At 38.5% G+C, this 24,408-nt stretch overlaps 1 protein-coding gene across 7 annotated transcripts in view; it reads right to left on the bottom strand.

Moving 5' to 3' along the window:
• Positions 1–24,408, bottom strand: part of RGS7 (regulator of G protein signaling 7) — a 266,477-nt gene that overhangs the window by 70,641 nt on the left and 171,428 nt on the right. For 5 of the 7 annotated variants that reach the window (XM_068418768.1, XM_068418846.1, XM_068418925.1 and 2 more), the window contains 2 exons: positions 14,900–15,006; positions 4,230–4,281 (listed from right to left, as the gene is read on the bottom strand). The exons of the other annotated variants lie outside the window; for them this stretch is intronic. In XM_068418768.1, coding sequence (XP_068274869.1) covers positions 4,230–4,281; positions 14,900–15,006 — 159 coding nt within the window. The remainder of the gene's footprint in view (positions 1–4,229; positions 4,282–14,899; positions 15,007–24,408) is intronic. 7 annotated transcript variants of the gene reach the window in all.

Here is a 24,408-nt window from a genome sequence, read left to right as displayed (position 1 = left end):
CCAGGTGCAATGGCTGGTGTTCAGAACGGAGCAGCAGAGGCTGAACACAGAGAGGTCTCTGTCAGTTTACTCTTAAGTGATAAGATGGTATCATTGGGAAGGAAGTTTTGTACGGACAGGCTTGTTAGATGATTATCAAGAAAACTGAAAAAGGACATACTTTTACTTTCATAAAAATGCTGGAGAACAACAGCTGTGAGACAACTTTCACATAGCAAAAGTGAAAATTCTTTATTTTACTGTAACTCAGACTGGATAACAGAGTCATGAATATTTAAAGAACCGCCACAGAAGTCTACAGGCAGCACTCTTCCACACAGGGAGCTTACACTTTTAAAGGGAGTAATTAATTAAGGTGGTTTTTTTTTCTGCTCTAATTTCCTACAAGATTGCCTTTACAGCACTAGACTTTACCTGGAAGCTACTGAAAATATGTACATTTTCAAAATTCATCCTTCTTCACAGCAGCAGAATTTAAGAATTTTCCCCTAACCTTTCATATTTCTTATTTATCTCTTTCAAATAAGAGAACAGTAAGGACCTGAATTCCTCAAATTTGCAAGAGCTGTGAGTCACTAATCCACCAAAGGAGCCTGAGGGGTCCCATGAGAACTGAGGCCAAATGCATATGGAATAATTTCATATATGGCATTGTATTTCCCATTTCTGAGATGCAATGGACTTAACAAGTCTCCATATTTAATTAACTCTTAATGACACGAACCGTTTTTAACCTGACAGAAAAAAATTCTGTCAGTTACAAAATTTACATCTGTAAGAAAAGAGAAGATGATTACACGTAGGTCGCAAGCTCAGCCACCAGCTGTGTTCATTTCCAGAGCCAGTTTTCTGAACTGAGATCCGATTCTATTTGTCACAAAACCAAATCATAATTCAGGAACATGACTTAACTCATAGGAAATGTAAAGTGATTTGAACTAAACTGGACTTAAAAAAATTATTATTATTATTATTAATGTTCATACCTCTTTTCGTTAATAAAATCCCACTGAAACCAATGGGATACTGCACAGAACAACGTGTCCTGCATGGGTGGACTGCAAGACATGACATTAACACAGGTATCTTCAACAGACAGAACCTAAGAACCTGTCTTTGAAAAAATTATTTGCAATTTGAGGCATCTCTCCTGAGGTCTCTTATAGCATGATTTTCAGGAAAATTAACACTTAGTAACATCAGAATGATCAGACGGTCAACATTTTGATAGCTACAATCAAAACCAAAGGCTACACAATTCCACTTTGACATACAATAAATTAATCCAAGCCCACTTTTTGCCACCAAGACATAGCACTGCACTATAGCTTTATTATGAGAACAGGTCTGCAGTTTCTTGACATTTTGGAAGATTCTGTTTTCATGTCTTTTTTTCTTCACATTTTCTTCAGATAAATCTGTTTTAATGAAAATGTTTGATATTACAAGCTCACGCGGAACAAGAAATGGTATTTTAGAGAAGATATTAACATATTATACAAAGATGTAAACATTATTTCCTTCTGAGTTAGCTCTGGTAATAAACTAACACATGCAGTATCTCAATCTCATTTAATTTCTAGTTTAAGATCAATTGTTTTCCTGCCAGTATGCTACATTCTGGACAGTAGCCCAGCCATGGGTGAGTAATGTTATATGGTTGGGAGTAATTTTTAAATTAAAATAAAATTGTAGTGTGTTTTCAAAGACTTGTAAAATTAGGTCAACATCAAAGAAAGTGGTTTGCTTTGTTAATAACTTTGATAAAGGAAGATTACAGCGGAAGCCTGCTTCTTGGTGGCCTTGAGAGACTCCTAATGCCTGCCACAGTCATTAGTTTTAGGAGGTGCAGTTTCAAGCTTGTTCAGGACAAGTCCATGAAAATGGAAGCACTGCACAGCATCATGATACATGACAAGTACAAAATGCATTTGCATATCTGTAATAACATAAATTCTATTTATTATATTTTCTAGGAAGTAACAGAATTACTGTGAAAATCTGCAGAGCCTCTTTGGAGTATATTTGAGGTGGAATTTATCCTTTAATATCCTCAAATTGTTTCAATCCTACTTTAGATTTATTTTTGATTCTTGAATATTATCTGTTTGATTTTTCTGTATTCCTCTGATGATCATTGTTTACAACAGTTCTGTGATCCTTTTTGCAAGCAGCTGTATTCAGTTCTCTTATCTGCCTTCTCTTTATATTAATAGAAAAGTATCAGGAAAAAATCCTCAGGCCACAAGGCAAACACTAATTTCTGGGACTGGGAAGATGCTAATCTAATAAGAACACTATGGAAAAGTTGTCTTAAAAAATTATTTTCCTGTGACTGCTCTAGCATTAGCCAATTCTGGAGACACTCGGCCGCCTTAGGTAGATCTAGTGTTATGCTCTGACCCTGTTGCATGGGGGAGCTGTGGGCAAGTTTCTTACAGGCTTGCACCTTTGACTCATGACTTGGAAGGAGCAATGAGATGGCAGGGTTGGGGCTTTCCCTTTCTTCTCCCCTTTGCAACAGAAAAGCTTAAATTCACCAACTGGAACATATTTTACAAGTCTTATATTTAAATCTCAAAAGCTCTCAAACGAGTATGTTTACTGTTCAACAAAGGCACTTCCCCACATGAAGAAACTGATCCCAAGTTTAATTCTGTATTTCTGATATGCAAAAACTGGACTGATTACATAAGATTTCTATTTACTGACTAAGGTAAGTAATTCATTGCCCAATCCAGTGATCAGCTTTGACTAGAAAGTTAGAGTCTCCTAATTTAGATTAAAGGTTATTAATAGAAACTTCCTCAGCCTGATCTCAAGTTCAGTCCTGTTAAGCATATATTTATTTATTAAAATCCCCCCGGTAATCCAATACACATTACAGCTGAACAACTCAATGTTTCTTAAAACCATAGTAAATTACTTTCTGATCTTTAACATCTTACGAGACTATACTAAATTGTCCCTCTGAGAAAAGCAAATAACATTTTCAAGGAAAGGAAAAAACACTTTAATAAGTGGTAAATCAAGTATTTCTCCTTCAGCGACTAATTTCCTCATATGAAGTGGCTAATCACTCAAGTGTGGTACGAGTTACTACTCCTTTGTAGCTTTCAATAGCCATTTGCTGGACATCTTCAAATCTCAGTATTTTAAAGAAAGATGAACATTTTTCTCCTTCTATAGGATGAAGAAACTGTCACCGTTTTCAAACTCTACCTTGAAGGCCCTCAGCTCTGCTGAGAGTCTCGGCTTGAAATTGTTTTATTTAGCAATGTATTCGAAATTAAACTGTGTTCACTGCAGAAAGGAAGGAAGTGTCTATTGGAACCATCCATCCCTGTGGTCTTCAGCTCCCAAGGGCTGAGATTGAATCCATATTAGAAGTGAACAGGAATCTAAATTTCGAAAAAGCTGTAAACAGAGACTTTCAAAGTTTAAGTTTTTGAAAAGGTAAGCTATCATGTACATGCTTAGTTACCTAAATAAGTGACCTGGTCTTCAGATGAGCTGAGTACTCACACTCTGCTTTATAATGAACAGGGGACTGCTCATAGACAATCCATTTTCTTTAAAAATTAGGTCACTATTTGGTGTACAGAAGCACCTAATTTTGGTCATAATTTTTATGAGTTGTTTTTGTAATACTTTACTACCTATTACCTTCAAGTTTTTCTGTCTAAGAACACATCAGTAATTACAATGTATAATTTATGAATAAAACCCCAAGAAACAGGCAAATAAACAATGTATTTTCTAATATAGTTCATATCAGAACCATATTAGTTTCCATAATAAATAATTTTCCACATGGTATGTATCAGAAATAAGAGATCTAAAATGGGCACATCTATGGGTCTGAATCTGAGAATAACTATTGCACAACCATCAATAAAGTGTCCTCTGCTTCACTGAGACTCTGTAACTGTAAATAATCACACTTCCTGGAGCAAATAGAAGATGTAAATGGCACCGTAGTTTTTGATGAGTTTTGAGGCTTTTTTTTTCCTCAGATTAACTCCAAATCTGACTTCAATAAACTTTTAATAAACTTTGCAAAAGGTAATAACACATTCATTTCATTATCAGCAATTCTTGCACAGGAATTACATGACATATAGTTATGTTTTTAACAGTGGGATGATTAAACAAGACAGACTGCAATGATGTGTTCATTCATATAATACATAATTCCCGAAAGAAATAGGAAAGATTTCTACACTGACCATAGTCTGTGTTTTCCGGCTCCCAACAATTTGATGGCCAAAAATAGGGTGTCTACAGACAAAACAAAAAAGTAGGGAACTCAAGTTAGACAATGCAAGCATTATACAGTCCTTGGATTGATACTGGTTTTCAGAGTCAATTAACATTTTTGGTAGATCTTGTTTGTTGTATTGTTAACTTGACAATTTTGAAATAGGCATCAAAACAGAAAATTACTTTTGTATGCTTGTTTACTGCACTAGTGTCAGAATGGCATTGAAAAAGAAGAACAAAGTGTTCTTTATTCTTAAAGTTAAGTGAACAAAAATCACAAGATTAGGTAGTGAGGTTGTCTTTTTCATCTTCCCTAGCAACATACCTCTCACATGTCCTGAATAATCAGTTTTAGAAGGTAAAAAGACAGAAGATACTTTGGGGTACATTCAGTTCTTGATTTTGGAGAGTTTTCATTAGTATATATTAATATTCAATACTCTTTCCTAGGAGTTATTTGTTTAAAAATGCCACTAAACACTACCTGTTTTCACAAAGTTATCAAAGTTCTTTTCATTTGTTGAAGTCTATTTTTTTCTAACTGTTTACCAATTGTGATTTAAAATGTGATTTTTTTAATGGAAAGCCAATAAAAGTATCAATAACTAGTTCAATACTATGCTTATTAAAACTGTGCTAAATGTATTGTTAAAATAATTCAGTTCTGCCAAAGAATATAACAAAGAATATAAGACCACATAGGCATTTTTCATACAAATAACTTAATTTTTAAAATGGTAACTTTTTGATAAAATGTGAAAGATTATAGTATTTTATACATAACACATTCATATATATATACGTACACATATATACAGAGAAATATATATTATTTGAGCAGTTGAATTAATCTCATTAAATATGTGGACTAGTCTGAGTGGTATTTCAAAACACAGGTGCTTCCTTAGGAAAAACTTCTGCTTTACTGCCTGTTTCTTACTGGTCTTTCTCAAAGACCTTCCAGCTGCAAAAATTGAAACTTCTGTTGCTGCCCACTTCCCTCAAAATTGTTTTAATGTTAATCTGGAAACGAACAGGGCTGAAGGGTGACACATTCACACCTACTGTCAGGTGAAATATATACTGTTAAAATTCTCTGTTGTAACAATGACCCATTAACTTTAATAGGAGTGATTTAGAACTTGCTCTTTATCAAGCAACAGCAATGAGTTAAAGGGTAAAAAAGAAACTATCACAAGCTCACTTCAAAGGCTGAGATGTGTTTCTTGTAAGCTGTTTTGTGCTCTGTAACGGAGTAGCAATAAGTCATTCTCCTATCAACTATTCCTTCACAGTGACACTGAAATCAAAGTTACCATTATAAGCACAAATGGAAAGAAGAGGAACCCCTAAACAACGGATGGCAGCACTCAGCGAATCCTGGAGAAGCAAGAAGCTATAAAAGTAATTTAGCAATGTCAATCATATAAAGCATAAAGTCACCATCATTTAAATATACAGTTTTCAAACCCGGGGAGGGAGAACAGTCCTTCCTTAGAGGCATGAAGTGTATCTCAGGAGAGGCCCAAGAAGAAGCACAACTATATCTTCCTGCTAACAGTAAGTTTAACCTCTGTTTACAGATTCAGGCTGAGCTTCTGGAAAAAGGATGCAGTGAGGGTTACTAAATACATAGAAACCATATCTGCTCAGGCAGCTCCTGAGGTGAAACTGGCTGGGGCTGAGATTTTATTGGGGGGAGCGTAGCAGTTAAGTCTTCTGATCTTGAGCCAATCCCATGAGGTTTTGAGCAAATCCCAAAACTGCTTTTGGCATTCATTTCACATCAGGCTATGAGAAAATACTATATATTCACAACTATATGTCTATGATGTAAGAGGAGGACTCTGTTGTTTCATACATAAATGAAAAGCTACTCCCGGCCAGCAAGAATACTGCGAGAAATAGTTCTAAGAGGCTCTCAGATTGATTATATCAATCAAGGATAAATCTGATATCACTGTTTTCAGTATTTAGTTAGAATAACATATTAAGCTTCTATTGGGACTTGCACATTGGTGGTGGAGGGAGTGTGGGCACTGAAGAGAATATGGGAAAGGGGGCAGGACCTTCAATCTTGTGAAATGTCACTTTAGCTCACTAGGAGGCAGAGGTGGCCAAGGCTTTTCTGAAGGATGAAAAGGTATGTCCCCATGGCAGGATCTGCTTCTAACAGAGGGACTCAGTTCAAACCAATGCTGAGAAGTGTGAAAATGTATAGAGGACGCTTTTTCCTTTTCAAAGCTGAATGAAACTTTTGAGCGAACAGATAAAATAGATTTTGTTCCATTAGAAAATACCTGACCAAGACTTTGTAGGTGTGTAGTACTTGGAGTGAAAGTGACTGCAGGATGAGACTGATATTCTGCAATGACGAGCAGAGCAGCACGAAGGCCAGCAGGCTTAGAGGACAGGCAGAGGAAGTCTCTCGGGAAAGTAAACCGAGGGACAAAGAGACGGACGGGAGATGGCAGTTATTGAAAGAGACTGTACTAAATGTCCAAGTACCTTTAGAGAGAAAGTGTAGTGACAGGCCAGTGTAACCACACTGGCAACCTCCAATCAACTAAACATGAAAAAGAGATAATAGAAAAAGCACAAATTAACGTGTATGCTACTGAGTCTAAGCCTCCCTGTGCCACCATCCCCCTGGAGATAAAAGGAGAAAAGTTAAAACAGAACATGAGTTTTAATTAGCAAAGCACATTATAAATCTTAATAAAAGGTTTCAATAATGTGTTATAAGGTAAGCCAAAAAGAAATGCTAGCAAAAGGCAAACATTACAATATGAGAAAGGAGTTCAAATAACAGTTAGTACAGATAAGTACAGATAATTATTAAATGCCTTCCTTGTTTGAGTCTCCAGAAGGAGGAAGACTCTGGTCAGATAAAGGCCTTTCTGCCTAGGGAATGACATGCAGGTGTGAGCTCTCCTTGCTGATGCTCTGAACTGGGCAGGCACAAGCTGCCTCTGAACTGCAAGCCGTGATCCTGCCTGCGTGGTGCTTGGGTGCATTTAGTGGGGCCTGCTGAGAAGCACAGGTCATCAGCTCAAGCACTGCAACGCAGCCCGAGCTGGCCTCCAGCCAGCTGGCTCCCAGTGGGGACAAAGTTCAAGTCCACCTGCAATCGTCTCTGCGAACATGCCCAAAATTAATTTTGACATGAAGATAAGACTACAGGGCAAAGTACAGGAAAAAAAAAACAGGAAGAAAAATATTTATATGAGGTCAGACATTTCAGGTTAGAGGCCTAATGAAATTCAGCACAGAACACTTAAGGAATTATTGTGTTTTCATGTGAGTAAAATGTGTTTATTTGTAGAAAACAAAAAAAAAAGGGGTTGCAAGTTACCTGAAGGGCAAGTTATACATGGAAAAAATATTCATTCAAGCAACCCTTGAAACATGGGCAGTTATTTAAAAAAAAATCATGTAAGACAGAGGAGCCTCAGAAGACTACAGCAAGGGGAAGATCTACCTTTTTCAGTAAAGGGAAAAAGCTGAAATTTTCTGTATTCTAATCTTTTCACGCCTAGTGTCTAGATTGAACAATTGTAATATACTATCCATTTCTGAATCCTTAAAAGCTAAAGGTTACTAAAATTTGGATTTTTCAAAATCATATTAGATCACTGACAGTGTAAAGCCCCTACTAGATGAGAAATAAACAGTAGATGTTATATATTTTGACCAAGGCAAAGTCCTACAATGACTTTTCTTACCAGCAAGTAAAGAATTATGGTATCACCATAAGATATGTGCTCAAAAGCAGCTGCAGCTGCTGATAAAGTTGTACTCAAAGAGTAGATAACTATTATTCACTTTCAAAGAAGGAAATGACTTTGGTGGGTGCAGAGACAAGGAAAATTCTCCCAAAACCAGGCACAAAAAATAGGGGTAAGGGACAAGATTAAGACTTAAACAGAAAGTCAGTCTGAAAAATCTTTAAAAAAATGTAGACACTGAAAAGGAAACATGATTTTTAAAAAATCAGTTTCTGATTAAAGGATTTTTGCAATGCTGTGATTGCATGGAAAAAAATCGATCAACAATAAACGTGTGTAGTTAAAATGACTGATGTTTTCCCAACGGTGTATTCCACATTTTCTTTCCCAACTGTCTGGTATTAACAGTCATAAAATTCTGGTCTTAACATACCTCGCCGTGTGTCATGCACACTGGATAAACTGGAATATTCCTTGTTAAATTGTAAAAGTAAATCTCAAACAATGTCACTCCTGGCTGAGAAAAGACCCAGGGAGAAACCTCATCGCAAGACTCCCACGATAGTACAATTCAGTTATGAGAATGATACACTAAGCTTTTGAGGAAACGCGTATGAAGGCCCCCTGTTCAGGCTGGCCCTTGAGTGCACAGCCCCTTGCCTGCCTCTATTCTTCAGGGCATGTTCTGAGTGCATCCCCCACAGCAGGTAACACTGAGCTTGCACACAGTCCCAGATAGAAATCCCTGGAACTTTTGACTCCAAAAATCTGACTTTCCTACAAATGGAGTCTGAAGTTTACTTTGTCCGTTAGATGTTACGGACTTCAAATAGTTTAATCACATAACACGTGACTATAATGTATGTGCTGAGTTTACATCTTTCCACTTCTGTTCCAAAAGCCTCCACGCAATTTTACAGTCCAGATATTTAATGGTCCCTTCAAAGAATCTGCTGGACAGGTTATCCATGAAGACTGAGGGAAGAAGATTTGCCTTGTTCAACGAGGAAAAAATAGGAAGTAAAAAGAGTCCGATAAGAAAATCCCTGGCCTCAGGGAATGAGGTAAAGAATTGGAAGTGTGTGCAAAGGAGAAAGCTGCCTACCCTCATCTGATCTATTAAAAAACTCCCATAGCAATTCAAGGAGGCTCTGCCCATGTAAATGACCTTCTCTATACCAGGACTATGCAAACAAAGCTTGGTTTAACTATTTCTTACAACTCACATATCCCGAGTGCACCGTAGAAGAATTATAATATCCCTTAAAATATCACGTAAACCTGTAGCACAAACATTATACAACCTATGTGCCTTGTTTCATGATCTAGAAACCCTGCGTAAGTGAAGACTTTGCCCAGTAGAGTTATGGACATGGTATAACATGTTGTAACTCAGCACCACCACTTTCAAAGAGAAGATTATGAAATATCAAGGTTTTTTTGTGAAATATAGAAAACCTGAAGGAATGATCATACTTAAGAATTTTGCTTTTCCTCAGAAGGAAATGTGGTTTGTCATGAATAAGCATTAAACAGGGAACATTTATCTTTTTGCCATGACATCCCACTTATAGCCAGAAGGAAGGTGGGTCGTAGAACGGTTTGGGGAAAGTCAAGTACTGTTTATCAGCTCAGGCAGAAATAATGCTCCCAGTTTTTATCAGTACACTTTAAAGGTACTTTGTTTAATTGTATCTGTAATTTGAATAAGCAGCCAGTACAAGTCAGCAGCTAGAGAAACAAGGCTTACCTAGCACTGCACATGTGATCGTATAGCCATTTACACATTCAGAACTAAACAGGCTGTTATAAGGATCTTTATGCCATTGACGGAAAACTGGTTTGCACATACAAACATACACAGTTTCTCTCTCATTATAGAGTAATATCATTAGGTAAGCCTAACCACAGAAATCCATAATCCTCCTGTTAACAAAGTTACATGAAACGAAACCCTGTAATATAGCACATATTCCACACTAAAAAAATTGGCAGCAGCGGCTGCTATGCATCATGAGCAACCCTGTGATAAAACAAATAGATCTGCTTTGGCCCTACCATAAAATTAATCAATAATGATATCTGAGCTAATGAAACAGCCACTTGTAAAAATCGGTGTTGCTCATCAGCTTTGATAAAACATGATTAATTTCTATGCATTAAACTGTATTAGTGAAGAGGGAAATCATTAAGCGTCTTTCAGCTACCCCTTGTTGATAGCAATAAGAAAAGAATTGCTGTTTCTGAAGCCGCTCCATTCCATGAAATCTTTTAAAATCTAATTACTGGGATGGGTGAGGAATATTCAAATAACTTATAAACCTTCCTTTTCATATTACTGCTATTCTTCTCACAGGCACCAGGGAGTCTTTATAAACAGCAGACATCAAGCTGTTGCTAAAAAATAGTTATACACAATCTCAAATGCCTTGCATGATGGGTGGCAGAATTCACGGGCATTCAGTTTTACATTCACTGCCGTTGACTCAAATGATCTCCTGGTAAAGGAAAAGGGTAAGATCGCTGGTCTAGCACTGTCAAGCCCATAGAGGAAGGATGCCAGCGAGTAGTGCTCCACAGTTAGATCAGAATTATTGAAAAAGAGGTTGAGGAAGTTGGAAACAATAAAGATTTTGGCTCTGTGACTCCTCTTTTCTAATCTGGAAAGGGGATGAGCATGAAAAGCCGGCGGGGGTGGGGTGTGGGGGGGTGGAGTGTGTCTGAGCAGGGAGTTAAAAAAGAAAAAAAGGATGCCAATAGGGCAGTCAGAAAGACACATGGGTTTGAAATGGTTTTTCCCTCTGTGAAACCTAAACTGAACCTGTACATGCTGAGGCTGAGCTGAGAGTGAATTAGTCCTTGCACCTGCAATTTCCAAAATAAATCTGCCAAACACTAGATAACATAACCTGCCTCTTTTTTATTGCTAAAATCTGGCTTCTAATAAAATCCTTCCCCCAAGGCACAGTAGATGATCCAGCAAGGCTGTGGACAGTGGCTGGAGAGCTGTGATGTTCAACCACAGCCTCACTATTTAGCCCAGGACTGAGCCAAGAGGTAACTAGCCGAGCAGGGATGACTCAAAGAGGTGCGGGACCTACATAATTCCACCTGAGACACAAGGATCCACAACACTTCAAGCTATGAACTATTTCGCAGCAAAGATATTCAAAGATCCCTACAGTGATTGCTGTATATTTTTATTCCCACTTCAGGCATGGGAAAACAAGGCCAGAGAGGTTGAATGCTTTTGTCAAGAAAGTGTTCCCAGCGGTAGAACAGGCGAAGATATCACAGTTGAAATCTTCATCTTGCCAAAATTCATGTGTTTTGCTGCTATTTTCACCAGACTCATGCTTTCACAAGAAACTGTTCCCATTTTCACACTTTTTCTCAGCTATTTATGCCTTCCAGCTTAAAAGATACAAAGCAACAGCAGAACCTAAACTTTGCCTCTGAAAATTAATTTATGTTAAATCACAAATTAATCTCATAAAAAAATGGGAGTGTGATTATCACAAGCCTCAAGTATCCTAGGAGTTTGTATTAGGCATTAGGAAACATTCTTTTTCACCATGTATATTGAGACACTTAGTATGGACATGCAATTTGTAGAAGAAATCAACATATCTTTCCCTGAGAGACTACTACAGAAGTTTAGCAGCTGAGAGGGTAAGTCAGGCATTCCTCTCCAGGATGGATATTATCACTTACGTGGACACAGACGAAAGGTCTCAGTGAGTAATGCCTGGTCTCTGAAAGATCTGCTTCCTAAGGTGCACCTTACTTTTCTTATTTGGGACCCTAATACATATTTGCTCTCAGGTAGTGGAGGGTGGTTAGCAGGTATTCAGCTCCTTCTTCGGTTCCAAGCTTAAATTACCAGGATGGTTCAGAAAGTATCATTATCCCTGAATTTTCTGCTTTGCCTTGTTAAGACTAATAAGAAATTACTTCTCTCTGAGTAAGGCAATTAATATTTAGATCCATCCCCTTTGAATTAAATTGTTATCACAGAAACTAAGTACACCTGAGTAGGTCAAAGAATGATCCAGAATTTCTAATTTCTTTATTTCTAAGGCTACGTTATTTAAAAAAGCAGATACAACTACGATTTTACAGCCCTCCTGATGGCAAGAGTAATAACTGAAAAAGTATAATTTTGCCTGTAAAAGGGCTTTTGAGCAAACGAAGCACAAGCTCCACTGCTTTTAGTTATTTCTATACAACAGAAACTTGTTTAAAACAAACTAGAAGTAATTTTACTGTCAGAAGGGAACACGTCACCCTTCGGAAAACAGAAAATGAAGTGTATGGAGAACATTATTGTAGCTCGCCTGTTTTTTGTAGGTCAGGTCTTTGTATTGCAGACAGAGATTTCTCTGCAGGGATGGCTTCTGAACTTTCCAGTGCTGGCAGGTGCGCATTTTTTCTTTCTATTAAAATATCCAGAAATTTGTGAATCCTGTCCAGTACTCAGGGGGTCCCACTTCCAAAGCACCTGAACAACTATGCTGGTGCAAAATTCACACATTCACAGCCAAATTCTCCTCCCCATCAAGTATGTTGTCTTCATCTTCCAATTTAACAGCTTCAGTAACAGATTTTATATTAGCCTTATTTCGGTGGGGAATATGGAATTGTAATGACATAAACTTTGCTGGTACAACTCCAGACAACAGTATGACACCACTATGAATTTTTTCTCATGCTATATATTAACAGCTAAAATTGCATTGTTTTAACATTGTCAGCATAGGAATAGCAATGCAAAAGGTACCACAGAGCAGCAAACAACTAAAATACTGCAGATATGTACTGCGCAACACTTGAGGAAATTATCTTTTCACATGCATGTGTCAAGTAGGTGCCAAATTCTTAACTTATGTAAATCAATTGATACCATTTCACAGTCTAACCCTCACTGAAGCTTCATGTCCAAACATGTAGGCTGTAGACCTCTCTGAGGAAAGCCCATGGCAAGGCAGCTGCAGTACTCTCAGTTGTTCACAGTGCAGCTAATTCTAATCTATACTTTCCTTCAGTCGAATTACCATGCTAGCAAAGGTGCTCATTTCCCATGTTGGAGATACCAGCAAGCCAGCAGCTGTGCAGAATTAAATGACCAGCACTCCTATAAATGAGTCCTGTTCTCTGCAAAATGAAGTCCTCAGATATTTTGTCCTTCTGGCCACTGCTTATGCAGAGACAAGCCAAGAACTGGAGCCTCAACCACCCAATGATTTTTTTCCAGTTTTCATTTACCTCAAAACCACATCAGTGCCTCTCCCTCAGCAGTAAGCCCCTTCACCCATATGCCATCCTTCTCTTCTTTGTACTGAACACTGAGGAGGATGAAGCATCACGAGAAGGAAACCTTTTCCTTCAAATCCCCTCTCCAGGATCAAAGGTAACCGTAGATCTGGGGGGGGGAGGCTTGGAGTGACTGCTCTTTGTATTACCCATACACACACATAACTTACTGTCCTGCTGAAGGACAGGTTTTTTGCACTGTATGACCCACAGGATCTACATATGAGAATATGATAATACTGTATGCATGTATGCAATAATAATTCTCTTTCTTGCCAGACTGTGCTTTACATATTCACTCTAAGATTTTGTTTTAGACCAAATACTATGAACCTTTCTCTTCCCTTATGTCGGTCTACAGAACTCAAGCCAAAATATTGATGAAAGTGTTGTACAGCAATTAATCTAATACAATGTTTGAGAGTATGATTGGTCTCCAATGTATCACAATTTTCTTCTACATTTTAAAGACCACACTCTCAGTTTTATTTTATTCTTGATGGCTTCTCATTTAAAAAATGTTTAAGAAAAATTTTAGACTTAAATATCTTGAAGACAATAGATATTGTTCTACCAGATATTATTTTTCTGTATTTAACACAGTTGGAACTAACAGAGCAGGATTACCAAATTATGGTATTCATATAATCAGTTTCATAGTGATAATCATCATATCATTTCAAAGCAACAAATATCTAGGGAAGATCTTGGAGCAGCTGTTGGTGATGCCTACCAGGAAGATCCCCTAATAGGAAGAGCAATACAGAACACAACCACCATTGTCAAAGGTGGCATATGGCAAGCAAAGTTAATTCCTTCTCTAGAATACATAAGCAGATACTGTGCGATCATATTTGTTTCAAGTCATAGGTGGTATTCCTCTGCAAACTTCTAGCTTGCTATTCATTATTAGAAAAGCAACACTCCTGCTCCCCAAGCCCTTAGTTTGAAATCTAATATAATAAAATATAACTATGTAGGTATTCAAATAATATACGTGTAGGTATAGGTATACATATACATCCTTCCAGCTTGTTCTGAAGCATCTGCACGTTTGTTGCATGCAATAGGACTGACAGATCAATGTAGAAATGTGTCTGCACTTGTCTGAAGAATACACGCTACTTCAACACTACTTCAACACTACTCCAGTCACCAATAAGGAAATCCTCACATAAGAAAGAATATAAACATTACTCTCCATTTTTTATCAGATTTCTGCTACAGGCTTAATAACTTAAATACCTCCCCCTTTCCAAATTAAGACTATGTTAGGAATAAGAGTCAATAAGATAATATCATTTCCTTTACTATATTTCCAAAATACCACATTAATTTATTTCATGAGAGATACTTCCACACTTAGCATTACCCACTTTTTCCAAGGATCAAAATGGTCACTATCATCTTAACACTTTACTCACTTAATTTCTAAATAAAATCCTTCTAGCATTTTTTACTTTAAGGGGAATTTCCACCATTTATTAAGTTACATAAGAGACAAAGTATGGTTAAAATTTGCTATGAACCTTTGTGTAAGGCCTTTAATATGAGCCTCCATTTGCGCAAGTCGAGAACATATTGAAAACACTTACCTGGAATCGATAAAAGGTGCCATCATCCTTTAGTGTTAGAACATGGTCTGAGATTGGAAAGAAATAGCCATGTGCTGCCATCAGTGTTCCCAGATGTAAAGCTTCCACTGTTTGAAGGAAGAAAAGAAAGATAAATTTAAAAAATTAAATAATTTCTTTTCAGCAGTTTAGTTTTCTTGTTCAGATACACCTTATCTCCTGCAGATAATCACTTGACTCCCAGTCAAGGTCCTGCCATCATGAAAGTGCTGTCTTTTTCTATGTAATATAATGATGCAACCAAAAAAAACCCTTTACTCTCCTTAACAAATGCCTATCACATGTCCCATTTGCAGCTGCAGTTCCACTACTTACACCAGCATTAGCAGGTAGCTACTGCAGTGTTCACTCACTTGTTTTGAAGCTGAAAACAGTTATCATTTTTACCTTGATGGTGTAGCCTGCTTTTCCTCTTCAGAACAATTTCAGATTACATGATGTTACAATAGTTGATTCCAACTGCATGATATCTTTCTCACTAGCTTTATCAGAACTACAGTAAAGGATAGAGATTTCCTTAGAAGTTTCTCATTACTGGGAAAATAACAAAGGATCACAGAATTACAGAACATTTGAGGCCAGAAGGGACCTCTGGAGGTCATCTGATCCAACCCCCATGCTTAAGCACAGACACCTAGAGCCAGTTGCCCAGGACCAGGTCCAGACACTTTTTGAGTATCTCCAAGGAGGGAGACTCTACAACCTCTCTGGGCAACCTGTGCCAGTGCTTGGTCACCCTCACAGTAAAAAAGTGTTTCCCAATGTTCAGAGGGAACCTCCTGTGTTTGTTTGTACCCATTGCCTCTGGTCCTGTCAACGGGCACCACTGAAAAGAGCCTGGCGCTGTCGTCTTTACATCCTCTCACCAGGTATTTCTACATATATATTGATGAGATTCCCCCTGAGCCTTCTCTTCTCCAGACTGAACAGCATCTTTTCTCATAGGAGAGATGCTCCAGACCCTTAATCATCTTCATGGCCCTCTTGGACTCTCTCCAGTGTGTGCATGCCTCTCTTGTAATGAGAAGTCCAGAACTGGATACACAGAGGATGAATTCAATTCACTTTAATCAACAAAACCATAACATGTAACAGTCAGGTTTATATGTGCTCTTGTATTTTCAGTGAATCGCTGTTCAGTATCAGTCCCTGGTCTCTTATTCAGTATTGTCATTATTTGGCTGACAAGACACAATGTTGTAGGAAGAGGACAGCATTAGTTAGAGCCATGCTCTTGTTTCTGTATTTACGCTTTACGATATTTCTTTACCAACCTTGTAACAACTCCAGTACATATCGCTAAAATATCTGCAAAGCAATTTCTGCTGTTACATTAAAAATTTCCTAGCATGACCTGCTAATATCAGTCCACAGCCACTGAAGCATCCTAATTTTAAAAAGAGGAGCCCTGGAAAGGAGTACAAGGGTTTCTGAGCTATATGACAAAGCCACCAGTTACAGGTGCTAGAGAGGACAACACTGGATGATAAAAGGAAAAAGATCAATAAAAAGGCCATATTGGACACCTAAGGAGTAAGGGGAAGGTGGGAAAGCAGAAAAAGAAAAAGACAAAGTGAATAAAGAAAGAAACAGCGAGATCTGCCTGAAAAATGAGGGATCTTTGATCTAAAATATGAATTCAGCATGAATCCAGAAAGTATGCAGAATCAGTAAGGATGAATATTTGCACTATGGAAAAGACATTACACCATCACAACATACACAGATTCATATTCATCCTCTGAAAATTGCTCATTTGTTTCTATTGTCTGTAATTTCGCTTTCAGCAATGGCAAGCATAAATGTTGCAGCACGGATCTGTCTTGTCCTGCCTCTTTAAAACATGACCGCAGCATCCGACCAGCATCACCACACAGAAAGAAACGTGAGTTGTGATATCTGTGTTCTTGCTAACAATCACAGAAAGAGGGATTCACTTATGCTTCACCCGTTATTGAAGTCCCCAACATAAGAAGGACATGGAGCTGTTGGAGTGAGTCCAGAGGAGGGCCATGAAGATGATCGGAGGGCTGGAGCACCTCTCCTATGAAGACAGGCTGAGAGAGTTGGGGCTCTTCAGCCTGGAGAAGAGAAGGCTCAGGGGAGACCTCATAGCAGCCTTCCAGTACCTGAAGGGGGCCTACAGGAAAGCGGGAGAGGGACTTTTTACAAGGACAAGTAGTGACAGGATGAGGGGGAATGGTTTTAAACTGAAAGAGGGTAGATTTAGATTAGGAAGAAATTCTTTACTGTGAGGGTGGTGAGACACTGGAACAGGTTGCCCAGAGAAGTTGTGGCTGCCCCCTCCCTGGCAGTGTTCAAGGTCAGGTTGGATGAGGCTTTGAGCAACCTGGTCTAGTGGAAGGTGTCCCTGCCTGTGGCAAGGGGGTTGGAACTAGATGATCTTTAAGGTCCCTTCCAACCCAAACCATTCTATGATTCTATGATTATTTTGGATACAAGAAGGAAACACAGGCTTATTTATTCACCCATACTTCATCAGCAGTACTTCATCAGAGGGAAACCTCTTTCACCCTTTTGCTCACCTGGAGACATTCATTGGTATAGGAGACACAGGAGGTGGAGTGGGACATTTTTAAGATAACCCAAAGCCAGCAAGCATGTGAAAGGAGTGAGAAAGGGGATCTGGACAGTACTTAACTGAGAGCACATAACCCTACCAGGGTTTATTTGATATCAAATAATCCTTGTGATCTCTGTGTTTAGCAAACCGGTTCCTGCCTCTCCAGCAGAGCCATTACCTAAGAAAATCCAACACACCCTCTCCAGCAGGGAGCAATCTGGCCTGCTATAAAATGCCACAATCCTGTTAACAAGTCTTCTCCCAGTCGCAAGCCTACAAGAAATCTAACAGAAGGAAGGTAGTTGCTTTGCTCCTAGTGCTTGAGATGTTTGTAAATCCCCATCTGAACATTATCCTAATTAATGTAAGTCCATATATTGTTGTTATTCATTTATTTCAAGCCACTAAATTCTATTATCCCTTGGATCAGAAATTTTGAGTCAACGCCTTCTGTAGTGAGTCAGTTGCTGAGGTTCTTTTCATTTTGGTTCACTTTGTCTACCTTTCAATTTTATTAAGCTTTTCTTTCTTCTTCACACTGCAACTTATTGCCAACTCCAAAAGCTTTAGTTTTGCAGGTATTATGTAACTTCGTGGAATGAGAGCAAAATAAAGCAAGAAATGTGCTGACATTTCTTTAGAGAAAGGATTCCTTAGATAAGGGTGACAAGGCTTGCCAGGGAGCTCTGATGCAGACAAGAGCACATTCTCTTCAGATTTAGTAGAAACTAAATAGGTTCCAGATTTGTTTCATGTTCTTCCTGAGTTCTGAATTGTAATATTTTTCAAGTGCACAAGGAGCTCGCATTATTCTCCTCTACCCAGCAATCTTTAGACCATATCTGGATTACTATGTCCAGTTGGGAAAATAACATGTCCACTCCAATACAAGAAAGACATCAACAAATTTCAGTGAGTCCAGTGGAGGATCACGAAGATGTGTGGGGCTGGAGAACACTCCCTGAAAGGAGAGGCTGGAGGAGCTGGGCTTGCTCGGACTGAAAAAGAGAAGGTTTCGGGGGTGCCTAGCACCACCCTTCCAATGCCTAAAAGGAGATTACCAAATGAGGGAGCCAAGATCTTTATAGAATTGCATGGCAATTAAAAAAAAAAGAGAGACAATGGTAATAACCTAAACCCGGGATGGTCCTGACTTCAGCCAAGCAGCAGAAGAGGCTGCCTAGAGAGGCTGTGCAGTCTGCATCCTTGGAGGGTTTCAAGACCTGAATGGATAAAGCCCTGGGCAACATGTTTGACCTTACAATTGGCTCTGCTTTGAGCAAGGGGTTGGACTAGAGTGCTCCTGAGGTCCCCCTCAACCTGAATTGTATTACAACTCTGTGACTCTAGGTGGGTTAAGCAGAAGTGGAACAAAGAGCAGAAAAAAAGATGGAGACAACTGGACAAAACGTTATTTGAAAGCTCCTGCCAGAGCAGCCTATAATTCTGGCAAGGTTGGCTACAGCAGGAGTAAGAGCTTATATTTCTCTCACTGACCACTGAGTCATATACGCAAGTATATAGTCACTACTAGTTCTCTATGGAAAATATGGAAAGAGCAACCTGGCCTTCTCCATAAGGCAATTAAGGTTATTTAAGATCTGAATAATTCCCAGTAGGAGCCTGTATCTCTTCTTCAGTTATGTATGGAGACTAAGGTGGTTTTACCCTCACCTCAGGCAAGCTCATTCAGCTAGGATGAATCTACACTAACTCAATGTTAAGGTATCTCTCTGTCCCTTTAGCCATTAGGAGTTAATAGAGACACATAAACTTGTCACATTTCCTCTTTTTCTCCTTCAGCTAATAGACAATTAATTTTCATTTTTTATGGCTATCAATCCAGCAACTTACTCCACCATTGCATAAATATAGATGCACAAATATACCTTTTTAATAACAAACTAAGATCTGCTGTAGCTCACACTTGGGAATGTGAGCACTATCTGCTTTATTAAAAGAAAAAAAAAAAAAAAGAAAAGAAAAAAGCACTTGAAAGTCTAAAATCTTCTCCATTGGTATCATCTGACAATGGGGCAACTGCATAACCAAAGCATTATCAATAACTTTTGCACAGAGACTGAATAACCTATAAAACAATACAGCTCAAACAGGTGAATAATGTCCACAAAATTGTAAGTGGTTAATAATGTCCACAAAACTGTAACCCTGCCTCACACCAGACTGGTAGGGGACTAACGCTGCTGTTCTCTGCACAGCAACAGTAGGGCTTCTGCACAGAAAGAAAACTCAGCTCTCAGGAGGTTTCTAAACTCCAAGCAAGAAGTTGTCCAGTGTATTACAGACACAACAAAGGCAACACTTTGATATACATCTCAAATTGCTAAAAGCACACTGAAAAATAAATACTGTAAGAAGCCAATGAAGTAGAACAGTAGGATTTAGGAAAGAAAACCATAAGCTTAAAAAGGAAAATGTAGCTGGCAGCAGACTAGTCCTACATGCCTTAATGCCTAGAGGTTCAATTCAGAAAGCTTCTGCATCCCCCAGCTATTCCTCATGTGAAGTTAGGGGATTTTCACTTAAAGAAGCACATTTCATCTGTAAGAATGGCAGATGGAGATTAGGAACATCAAGAACTTCTATGAAGTGCATTAGTTAAAAAGAAAAAAGCAGCCTGAAAAAATACTTTTAAATATAAACATTCTTCTCCGGTAGAAAGAGTAATGTTTTATGTATTCAGAATACAAATTCAAAAAATTGGAGGAGCATAGACTAAAAGCAAGAAAATACTTTTTTTTTAGATGGTAAGTGTACACAGATGCACACAGAAAAGTGATATCTACACAACTCTTCAGTCTTCAGCCACTGCGTGTAAGGATATGCAATGTAAACTACAATCTCAGTTATACGCAGATAGCCCCACTGAGAAGGCATAAATCAAATTGCAGTCAATTGCTATAGAATGAATAAAAACTGCAGCGAGAGACATCATGCAAAAAAATTGAGGGAGACAAAGCTCATGGACGTGTAGCTGGTAGAACAAAGTAGACTTCAGCTTCCTCTGTTCTTGACTGCTTGTTTTGAAGACATCAGTTATCTGAACCGAGGTTCCAGGTATACTTCCTAGCAGTGATACTGCTGAAAAGTGGAACGGCATATTCAAGTAACAAATTTACCCAAATCACTGTTTTAATTTTTCGTAGCTAAAAAAGGACAGTGTACTGCAGGAGTTGCAAGTTATAATGGCTAATGGAAAAGAAAAACCTCAGGTAAAAGACAGAAATATGTCTTTATGAGCCTGGTGCATTTCAACAGGATATGAAATATTTTATATAAATTCAAAATGTTGCTGTGGGTGTAGTTTTGTTTCTTAATGTGTGTGCTATTGATGGGCTAAAAGCTCAGAGAAAGCTTAAAATTCCATGGTTCACTCTGCTGTTGAACTTTATTTAGCTGAGTGGGTGAAGTGAAGAACACATGCACATAGATTGATTAGCAATCATTTCTGTGAGAAGTAATATTGCCCAGCTATCTGTTGTCCATTACAAGGAAAGTGATCTTGATGGATTAAATGTTAGTCACATTTAATATACTTTGTTACACAAGACAGTCAGACATTTTCAATACTTTAGGACAATGCAAACCTGATGAAATCTAAAGAACAAAAAATATACTCTGGTTCTTGAGTTTTCATTTATTTTCTTTTTAAACATAGTGCAGTTTTTTCCTTACTGTAATAACTATTGTACAAATCGATAATCATTCATTCATCTTAAATTGCATGGTATGGTAATATCAGTGAAACAAGTTGTTTCTTATGATAACATCCACAGGAGGGGATTAAAAAGGATGGATGTTCCTTGTTTTTCTTTGGAATAAATATATTTCTGTTCTTTGAAACCCCTTAAAGGATATGTTTTCAGTGATTAGTGTGGATTCTACTTTTCCTTATGCATCTCAGAGCTTCAGGTGATGTGGTCTCTATATTTATGTTTACTCTGAAATCCATAAAACTCTTTATAGTATCATACCATTATAGTTACAGTCTCGCAACATCTGATGTGGCTTGAAATAATCTCTGATGGACTGAGCAAAGGAAAACAGGGTGTTTCCCAATTCTGCTCCGCTTTAAAACGGCGTTTTTCAGAGTCTGTTTTATGTTCTTTTGTGCAGCTCAGTCCTGGAGAAAGATTTCCTACAAGAAACATGGCTTGGGGCATTTTGTGTCCTTAAGATTGCTATACAATGTAAGTGACAGTGAAAAACCCAAACTTGCAAGTTTTTCGTATACTTTTTGATACAAAAATGTCAAACAAATGAAAACCTCACTTTCCATCAAACAATAAAGTGTTTGTTATTCTGGGTTATTTGTCTAATCTAAAATCCATCACAGTACTGAAGTGCATTGCTAAGCCTGGAAAAAGAATTAATGAGTCAGAACTTCACAAGCACACATCCATTTTAAGTGTCAAATGCCAAGACATTATCACTTACTCTCACCTCACTCCTGCTGTCATTTCATTGCCAGTATGAACACAAGCTGCAAAGGATTAACTTTAAATTAAAGTAGTAAAATACAACCTGCTTCTCATGCTCACACAAAGCGTAGGAGAGCCTCACTCTTTGGGCCTGACTGTGGCATTTGAAGAGGGGAAAATAAAACAGCTAGAAAGTTCTTGAACGCCTATATCACTATAAACCTCTCTCTTTTGTCCCATCTGAAGAATCTAATTTGCAAAGGGAGCAGCACTCAGTGAGAGTAGTTTCAGGGAGAAGAAAGAGTCAGTGAAGGAAGAGGCACTCTTTACCAAAACACAGTTAAAATGAGATTCATGCTTGATTCCAAGATTCCCGTCACAAACCAATTTATCTATCACCACAGCAGCTTACCTAAATAAGTAGGATTTTGCTTGTGCTGTGTGCTAGACAGTGGCTGCTGATGCCATCAGCAGGCTAGAGGCATCGGTAGAACATCGCTCAGCAGGTAAGGGGGGAAACCTATCAGAGATGTGCCATGAATCCTCATCTGCCCAAGGAACGGTAATGTCCACCCTTACAGTCTGAGCTGACCTATGACATAGGGTGTCACTTATACACATATCCCAAGTCTAGAGACAATGATGTATACCTGAAACATCAATTACTTTGTTCACAAAAACATCCAGCGAACTGTGGACACACTACCAGTCCTGCCTCATGCACTCAGAGGATGTGGGTGAATTGGGACTGACCTAAATCTCTGACATAACCCTGGAAAGATACTATCCAGAGAAGATCAACAGAAGTCATGCCACCATGATACTCTTAATAAAACTCTTAATAAAACTGTATCTTGAAAGGCAGACCCCTGAGACCTCAAAATGTAATGACTTGAGGTGAGCACCATCACTTTCATGTTGACAAAAAAAAAGGTGGGGGGTTGCAACTTGAGGTGTCATGAGACAGACAAGTGGGGAGTGAGGTGCTGACATTGAACTGTGCTATAACTTCACCTCTGAAATGTCTGGTGTGTGTGTTTGGTGTACTGGCAACTGGCAGCTACAGGGTGGAAGAAATCAATCCAAGCTGCAAGCATCGTGTAGACTTAACTACCAGGGAAAACAGACCATGGCATGATTTGGTCACCAGATAACCAGTTCAATCAGCACGCAGTGATGAAAAGTGGCCTGAATGTGTTTAAAATTACCTTTAGTTTCCTTGTCATCTCTCTCCTCAATTTTTTGAAGTACCTATCAATATCACACCAGCAATCAGGCCTTCCAATGGTGGAATTTAGCTCTGTACCCACCAACCCAAGTCAGCATTTATAAAACATTTCTTCTAACGTCACTATTACTACTCTTGAATTTTTCTATTTTCAATTTTGCAGAAATCACAGACTTTTTGCTATTTTATTACTGATATCTCTTGTCTCTTTAAATTGAAATGGTAGAAGGATGAAATCCAGACTCCTTTGAAGTATGGGTTTCCCATTTTCCCCACTGGCACTTCCTCTGAAAGTGCAACTTTTTAGTTTGAGCTTTGATTCCCATGCCACTTCAGGGCAAAATACAGAAAATCAAAACCTGTGTGTCTTGTTTTCCCTAATGACAGTCTGAACTTGCCTTCATAAGTATCTTCTAACACTTCATTCATTCCTCCCTCCAGTATGAAACTCTGTGCTAATACATAATGTTACATGTGCACCCTTTTGAGCAAACCTGCTAAAGACAAAACATAACAATATTTACAAAAAACACCATTACTGCAAAGACCATACTTTTGGAAATTGTTTCAGATGAAATCTTGTTCCACAATTTCAACCATCCATAGACGACCCAAAATATTGGACATAGACTACTTTTACTCAGTAGTATAATTATTATGCTATGATTTCAGATTTTCTTGTATACTGCTTGCCAGTTACTGCTAGTACACCACATCTTCCTACTTTCTTCTCCTCCAGTGGCTGGGTCTGCAGATGTATAATCAAATTGTTTGGCTGCAAACGTTCGATGGGGAGCTATGTCATACATTCTCCATGGCACATGACACTCAAGAGTTCGTGCAAGTGAGTGTCAGCCAGGAAATGTATTTTACATCATGGTTCCCTCAGACATGGTGCCCTGTACAACAGCATGCTTCCCTGGCCACAGCACAGTGTCACCACTTCTCCCTTTCTTTATCACGCTCAAGGCAAGGCACAGATAGTCACCTGCCAACTCCCCTCTCAGTCAGCAGTGTTTGGACATCACAGGCACAGGAGCAGTTACAACACATGTCACAACTCCAAGCATGTGACTAATAGGCACTGCCACAGCCAGGTATATGTCTGGGTGGGGTTTCAAAGCAGGATACCCATGTTTAAGGCTTGGCAGATCCAGGGCATGTGAATAACTGGTATGGATGATGCACCACTTGGATTCGTGGCCAGCAAATAGCA

The sequence above is a fragment of the Nyctibius grandis genome, chromosome 1 (genome assembly GCF_013368605.1).
Source record: "Nyctibius grandis isolate bNycGra1 chromosome 1, bNycGra1.pri, whole genome shotgun sequence".
NCBI classification, from domain to species: Eukaryota; Metazoa; Chordata; class Aves; order Nyctibiiformes; family Nyctibiidae; genus Nyctibius; species Nyctibius grandis.
This window is presented reverse-complemented; position numbering and strand designations above follow the sequence as displayed.